This window comes from Nicotiana tabacum, chromosome 17 (genome assembly GCF_000715075.1).
Source record: "Nicotiana tabacum cultivar K326 chromosome 17, ASM71507v2, whole genome shotgun sequence".
Classification (NCBI taxonomy): Eukaryota; Viridiplantae; Streptophyta; class Magnoliopsida; order Solanales; family Solanaceae; genus Nicotiana; species Nicotiana tabacum.
In genome coordinates, this window is record NC_134096.1 from 122,644,787 (window position 1) to 122,653,387 (window position 8,601).

At 33.4% G+C, this 8,601-nt stretch overlaps 1 protein-coding gene across 1 annotated transcript; it reads right to left on the reverse strand.

Annotated features, from left to right (window-relative positions):
* Positions 1-269: 269 nt before the first annotated feature.
* LOC107828495 (receptor-like protein 51) lies at positions 270-1,837 on the reverse strand. The gene has a single exon (XM_016655813.2). It carries the CDS (start codon positions 1,726-1,728, stop codon positions 526-528), a length of 1,203 nt encoding a protein of 400 aa, XP_016511299.1. The 5' UTR covers positions 1,729-1,837; the 3' UTR covers positions 270-525.
* Positions 1,838-8,601: the final 6,764 nt, after the last annotated feature.

An 8,601-nucleotide genomic window follows, 5' to 3' on the forward strand; every position in this document is an offset into this window, starting at 1 on the left:
CAAACATGCCATTGTAAAAGTCCAATCATAATACATAACCAACCAATCAGCTGCTCTAATTTGGATTCAGATGTAACCGTACTTTCGGAGCATTCAGCTATGGAGAAATAAAAATTTACTAGAAGCAATGCCATAGTAAAACAGGTGCATGTAATTAGTTATTCGATTAGGAGTTAAAGCCACATAATCATTGTCTAAATCCAAATTATATCCAATTGAACGCCAAAAAGGAATGAATTAAAGGAAGTTAAGAATCAAACATTCCCTTATTAAAGATGATACATAAATAACAAAAGAATTAAGATAATAGGCCACTTTTCTCTCTCTCATAATCACTATAGCCTAGGAGACAGCTGAAATGAAGCATCCTCTTTCAGCAAAAGTACTGCTATTAGAATCGCACACAAATTGAGTAATAACCACTCTTACATTCTACTAGTATACAGTTAATGAACAAATCTTCAAATTCTATAAGGAAATTTGTCTAACCTAACTGGACCAAGATTTTTTCCTTATTTACACTCATCATTTACAGCATTTGGATAGTAGAACCAAGAAAATAATCAAAAATACAATGGAAGAAAGTCCAATGGCAACACCAAGAACAACCCTGCTAGGTCCATGTTCATGTTTAGGTGGTGGACTTTCATCCTCTTTATCTTCACTATCATCACTGAAATCTTCCTTAGGAGGTGGTGGAGACAGTGGCAATCCATGTTTATCACAAGGAGCAATGCCAAGTTTCAATTTGGTAGACATTGTGGAATGATTGTAGCAAAGATTAGAATTTTCTCCCACCTTAAACACAGCCAATTTCTTGATGAAACTAGCATTGAATGGCAAAATCCCATGAAAATTATTCCTCTCAAGATTCAAGTATTTCAATCCCTTCATATCTGAAATGAACTTTGGAATAGTTCCATTTAATCGGTTAGATCCAAGATCAAGATGAACTAATCCAGGAATAGCAGCAAATGATTTTGGAATATTTCCAGATAAAGAATTTGAAGCTAATGACACATTTTTCAGAGAAAGTAAGTTGCCAAATGCAGTTGGTAGAGTACCATTGAGAGAATTTGAAGAAAGATTTAAATGTGCAAGATTTTCAAGCATAGTTAAAGAACTTGGTATTCTTCCTTCAAGCTTATTCTCAGATAAATCTACATAAGTAAGATTCAAATGCCATTTTGTAGGAAGAACCCCTGTAAGATTTGCATGAGATATTGTCACGGTATGCAAACTCTTGATGCTGTTCAAGATTATAGATGGGCCGCTAGCAGAAACTGGAACATTTGACACAGTTAAATTTACTGCATTATGTAAACGAATAAGCCAAACACTAGTGAGTTTTTTGAGGGAGTTGATGCAAGTGAAGGAGTTGATATTAGAGGAAAGTTCAGAGGGGAAATGAATAGGAGAAACAGGACAGTTGATGAACTGTAAGTCAGTGAGAGTTGAGAGAGATTTTAGAGCTGTTTGGGATAATACCACATCATTTGAACAGTTTATAAGCTTGAGAGAAATAAGGTTGTGAAAAGGAGTTGAAGAGTCACAAATGGTGGTTTTGCGAAGTGGAGAACAGGGGTCTTTACCTGTTGGAACACTTAGTGATCTGAGAGCTTTGAGTTGGTTTGGGTCAAGAGTTGATTGAGCTGATGATGATTTTGTGGAGAGGAGAAAGAGGACAAGGGTGAGTGATAGGAAGAAAGGAGAAGAATTTGGAACCATAGTTTTTTGTTGCAAGAAGAGGAAGATTTGGGAGAAAGGAGATTAAGAAGAGTATTTTTTGTTAAGTGTGTGAGAGTATGTTGGAGTTTGTACAAGAAAAGGACTCTGAAGAACTTGGAAGGGACAAATTTAACGTGACAGAATAGAGGATATAATTAGTTGACCTTGGTTTGAGGTGTTATTACAGAAATATACATGTAAAAATAAAGCACGGCCCCCTGGGCGTACGTGAAATTCAGAGAAGGACTTAGACTACATTGAGTTTATTGTACGCAAATAAAAGTTTATAAAAATCCTTTATACTTGGATTTTTCTTTCTTTGATTAGGTAGAGAATGAGATGATCCTAATGCATTTTTTTTTTACATAATCTAGTAAATACTTTCTCCAAAAACTAAACATATATATATATATATATATATATATATATATATATATATATATATATATATATATATATTCTATTTTGAAAGTTTATTAAGCTTGTCGAAGATTGCACCATAAATTATGTAATAAAGGTATTTACATAATTAATAATACGTAGTTTATTTTTGAAGCATTTGAAAATGCATTATGTATATCAAAGGTAGCATTCTAGAACTTATTTTACGCCACTATATATTATCACATCATTTCTTTTAAAAATATTTTACTTTGTTTTACATATTATCTGGCTATTAGGCATGCAAACAACTGTTTTATTTATTGTGCATACAACTAACTTTCTTTTAATTTTTGTTCTCTTCCAAGTTTTCGGTTATATTTCCATGTAAATCAACTTTTCCATTTTCAGATCACTGTGATTTTCTAAGTTGAACAACTTCAGTTTATGCAGAAGAAGTTTTAAAGGCATCACATAATTAATAGTCATGTTGGCCATCACATGCAAAAGAATTTTAAAAGGGTACGAGAAAATTTTAAAATAAATTAAAACAGTGTACGGAAAATTGTTTCGTAAAGGTCAAGGGTCCAGTCGCGAGTTCCTACTTCCTAAGATTGATCAAGCAGTAGTTTATTTGTAAATTAAGAGCGAACCGAAATGAACATAAAAAATAAATATTAATTGTAGTGCTTATTTTGTAAATTAAGTACGAAGCAAAGGACATTAAATTAAAATAACATAAACAATAGTTCAAAGAGAATCCATATACTTTCAACTGGACACGGGTGTACTCCAACTTTTTTATATGCTTTTCTCCTCCTACCATATTGGCCCTTTTCATGATCTCCGTACCAACATTTTTCATGATTATTCTTTGCTTGGAATACTATTTTATTCATTATTTTGTGATTCTATCTTTAGATAAAGGTATTGTGCTCTACACAACTTGCAAATTCCATATTTTGTGGCACTAGATATTTACTTTTTGACTAGCATGATGTTGCGTACAGAATAATGGAGAACTAAAATTGGAACTGAATCTAAGAAATTAGGGAGAGAATAATCTCTAAACAATACACTTCAATGCACTAAAAGAATAACGGAGACTAAGAAGAGAAAAGAGTTTTATTGAATTCAACATATCTATCCTTTACAATGTATTTTGTATTTATAGCCATTGTAACAACCAATTAGCTCAACTCACCAACTAACTTCTGACAATTAACACTATTAGAAATTCGGCAAAAACCGATTAAGGTCGACCGGCCAGCTTTGGCCGCAAAAAACCGACCAATATTGGTCGGTTTTTTAAAATATTTTTTTTTAATTTTTTTTTTTACGAAATCGACCAACTTTGGTCAGTTTTCTTTGGCGCAAAAATGCGGGAAACTATTTTTGAGTCCCGCGGAATTTATTTTTCAAGAACCGACTAACTTTGGTCGGTTTTTTAATTAAAATAAATAAAAATTAATATTAAAAAATTCGGCCGGTCATTTTAAAAAATCGACCAACTTTGGTCGGTTATTTTATTTTTTAATAAAATCGACCAACTTTGGTCGGTTATTTTCGTGTGAAAATATAATTAAAGAGTATAAATCAAATATAAGACAGTCTTAAAACAAAATGCACCAATGGTCTAGTGGTAGAATAGTATCCTATCACAGTACAGACCCCGGTTCGATTCCCAGATGGTGAATCTTTTGATTATATAATTAAAATACCGACCAACTTTAGACCCTGAACTTTGTTCTAGCTCGTCACTACTTTCAACCTAAGGTTAGGTTTATTACTTATTGAGTACATGGGGTCGGTTGTACTCATTGAGTACTTATTGTGATCGACGGGAGTTGGATTTGAAGACGTACCTGTGTTCCGGTTGTAGCTGCCTCTTGTTCATGGTAGCCTTAGATTATAAAAAAAATCTGTTTATGTACATTTCGAACAGATAGTGTATTTATTTCATACCAGCTTTGTAAATTCTAATCTTAGAAGTTCATGATTTGTACTACTAGTCCTTGAAAAATTCTTGTATAAAAAAAGTTGTATTTTTATTTCTTTTCTTAATAAATTTTATTTAAATTGGATAGTTGTTAATGGGCTTACCTGAAGGGTTGGGTTAGGTGTCATCACGACTAGGTAGATTTTGGGTCGTGACAGTCACTATCACAGGAGGGACAAAATCCCAACAAGATTGCAATTATGCTCAAGCAAACCGTATATGTGGGCGAGTTAAATTATCTTTCAAAAATACTTCACATGACACCCATATGATTTTTAGCATATTCATAACTCAATTAAAAAATTATACCCTCAATGACCACTGATAAATCAAAATACCTCAGGATATTATTTCTCAAGCAACAAAGCAAGTAAACTAGTAAAGTAGCAACCAAGTCAATATGACAACAAATTTAAAGTAAGGTAAAATTTCACCAAACCTTAACCACTTACAATATCTCAACAAATTCAATTTAAAAAAATACTCAAATTTATGTACAAACCTTGGAGATTTAATGTTTCTAAAGTTCAAATGACGTCAATTAATTTAAGATCTTCTAAGACAAAAAAAGAGCGATTTTCCTAAGGTGTGATCCTTAGCTTGAACGGATGTCTCTTATACCTTAAGCACGTAATCAACACTCACTTAAGGTCTGAAATTTAAAGATGTTTAAACCAAATCATGATGAATATCAAAAGGGGGGCTAAATTGGTCACAACCATTTTACTAAAAATCTGGCAGCAACTCTGCCCTGTATTTCAGCCCCCTTTTTGACATAGTAGACAGCAGAACTGACCATTTTGGTCTTCATAACAATTATAGATCTATGTATTATCTTTCTACATAATTTTAAATCACTACAATCTGACTTTTATAGAAAACGTTATTCTCAAAATACTAACTGCTGCCCAGTTCAAAAACGGGATTAAATCTTTTGCTTTCAAAATCTCAAAATCTCTAATAACAAACTTAATAATTCCACCAAAATATGTTGAACAAGAAGCTTACCACAAGTTTGAGAGAGTTTCTCCACAAATCCAAACCTATGATTTCAAATAAGCTTAACCCATCTTAATTTTTGAAGATAATATTTCATTATATATTCAAATGATAATGACTAAAACTTTTATGTAACCAAGTGATCATGATGGTAGTAGGAGAATGATACTTGTGTGGATTGATAGTTCTCCAATAAAAGGGCTAGAATAAAATGTCTTATGAGAGACAGAAAGATATTTTGCTAATAAAGGGTTTTCTCCCAAATGAGTAGAAAAAAGATATTATTTTTATCAAATGGGTCAAAAAAATAGATTTTAAGGATCCAATAGGATATAATAAGCCTTTTTTAATCCCCATTTTTTAATCAAATAAGGTAGCAAAATTAAATTTAAGAAAAGTGATAAAACATTAGCAATAAAAACAAGATCACCTAAATACACATAATTTATTTATAAAATTCAGGGTGTTAGAGAAATAATGACGAGGCCAGGTCAAGACACCTACTAGGATATAATAAACAGAATGAAAACGTAATAACAAAAAGAATGAAAAAGTGGAGTAATAAGTAATATGAAGCAAGTTAATAACATAAACTAATGAAAGAATGGTAAGCATAGAGATAATATAAGGGAAGCAATTGAAAAGAACCATAATGCTCGTATACAGATAATAACTAATGAAACAAGGAAGAACTAAACAGCAAGAAGTGTTCCCACTAAATAACTCTTTGCAACATGAGAATAACAACAAGAATCGCAATGAGATATCACCTCGTGCACAATAAGAATCACAACTGAGGTACCGCCTCGTATTCATAATTCACAATCTCAATCACAATCTTTCTTTATACGCCTGAGCCTTACATTTAAATAGGTTTTGAAAATATATTTTATTTTAGAAATAGCTACACGCACTTTAGCCCACCTTATGATATCGTGTGGCTTCACGTAGTTCCCCTACAAGCAACACGCAAATAAGTCCCACCTTATGCCGCCGAATGCACATTAACCCTTACCCTTATACCGCCACATGCGCGTCAATATCACATCATAATAATAACTCGCACCACAAGTGCCCATATATCACAACTTGCCAATAATCAACAATATCAATATTTCCATAATATTAGCCCATGGCTCAACCACATTGTGTACAACAATATCAATAACAACGATAAATGTAAAATGCTCAACAAGAAAGGTGTCTCAACAATAAACAATTTCGACTCAATGTGATAACGACTTTCACAACTTCAACACCAATAACTCAACAATGAGAGAGATAATGTATAACCACGATATTAATGAGAATAACTCACAAATCAACAATGAAAGAGATAACATGAACAATAACTGGGGCAACAAGTTCAACTAAAGTATCAGAGCAATTTATCAAGTAGGATGTAGAACAAGCGTTAACGAAATCATTTAATGTATGTAAGGATAGACTAACACAAGTAAGAATAGATCAACTATAAGAGTTTAGAACATGATATGACAATTAAATTAAGGTATGGAAAGAGTCTAAGTAGCCTAATCCGATCAATTACCACATACAACCCGTGTACCCACTTGTCATCTTGCGTACACGGCTTTCATATAACAAGAATGACACAATCAATTCCAAATCCTAAGGGGTAGTTCCCCCATACAAAGTTAGGCAAGATACTTACCTCAACTAGGCCAATTCAACTCTCGAAAATAGCTTTTTCCCTAAAATTCGCCTCCACACAGCTCAAATCAAACAAAAATTAACTTAATATCATCAAACAATGCTAGAAAAATTAATTACAATAGATAAAGCTAAGATCTTTACACTTTTCCCAAAAAATCAACAAAAGTCAACACGGGGCTCGCCTGGTCAACTCGGGTCCAATAGTAGATTCCGACTACCTATGACCCCGCGAGTTCATATATGTAATTATTTTTAATGTCACGACCCAATTTTTCCTATAGGACGTGATAGCGCTTAACGTTGCCGCTAGGCAAGCCAACGGTGAACTAGCCGTGTATTTATTCTTTTAATAATTTCAAAGTTGTTGATTTTTATTTATTAAGTAAATGAGAAGTGGAAAAATTTGATAAAGTAAAGCGTAAAAAAACAAAAGAACAAGTATGGTGAAATAAATACTCAAAAGCCATCAAGTGTCTACTAGCATGTTTTCAAGACTCGATATCACAAGTGTATGAGCAACTAGTAGAATATACAAAACACCTAAGCTACTTTCTGAAATGAGATAGACAGAGAGTAAATACAAAAAAGAGAGATAGAGGGTGCTGCAGAACGGACTCGAAGAGCAGCTCACCACTATGCCTCAAGGTAACGGGGGTGCATGCCTGAATGAACACCAGATGCACCTGCCACAGATCCTGCACATTCTGTGCAGAAGTGTAGCGTGAGTACATAAACAACAGGTACCCAAGAAGTATCTAGTCTAATCTCGAAGAAGTAGTGACGAGGGGTCGACATCGACACTTACTATGGGCCAACAATGAAAATACAGAAATTCTAAATAGGCATGGAATATGTGAATAATAATAATAACATAATAGCAAGTAGCGAATAAATGATTCTTTAACTTATAAAAATTTCCAAAAATCTCCAACTAACACATACTAACTCCAAATTAATTTCGGGCCAATAAATAAATTATAACCTCTCAAGTCATGAAAATAATATCAAGTGTATTCCGGCTCCAAGCATTAACACGCACGATTTATGCCGAGGTCATACGGCTCAATCCAGAATAATGTGTACACTGCCGAGGGTCGAGCGGCACGAACCATAGATGCATCTATTATACTGCCAAGGTATTTGGCCCGCTCCACAAGAATAGAGAACGCTCTATGAACATCCGATTTAAATGTTATCACAAGACTAATACACAAGGAAGTACAATTTCTATTAACGGTCAAATAACCCGCCAAAACTTAAAATAAGCGAAATTCGGCCTTTACGAATCCTTTATCAAGTTTCAATATAAGTTAGGCATTTACATTAACAAGTAGAGTGCAAACAATATAAGTATTTCATGATTTGGATCCTAAAACTACTCGGAATTAAGCATGATTAGTAGCTACGCACGGACTCTCGTCATCTCGTGCGTATGTGACTCTCACAATTAGAAGTAAATAGTAATTTAAAATATCTATGGGATAAATTCCCTCTTACAAGTTTAGGAAAGAGACTTACCTCATCTCAAAGCTCACCTTACGGCCCACAAATTCGTTCTAAAGCTTCAACTTGGTGCTGAACAATTCGAAACTAGCCAAATATTATATAAATTAATCAATATACGCTCACAAGTTCATAATTTAGCTATTAGAGTAATTACCCAATCCAAATTGGAAGATTCCTAAAATTTACCCCCGGGCCCACGTGTCCGGATTTCGAAATGAAGATAAATATTACACATAGCCTCACGAACTTAAATACATAATTTTTACTTAATTCCATAACCGATTTCGTGGTCAAACCTCATTTTTACCAAAATC

Excerpts from the sequence above, each read along its gene's own strand:
- LOC107828495 (XM_016655813.2), bottom strand. The coding sequence starts at position 1,728 with ATGGTTCCAAATTCTTCTCCTTTCTTCCTATCACTCACCCTTGTCCTC.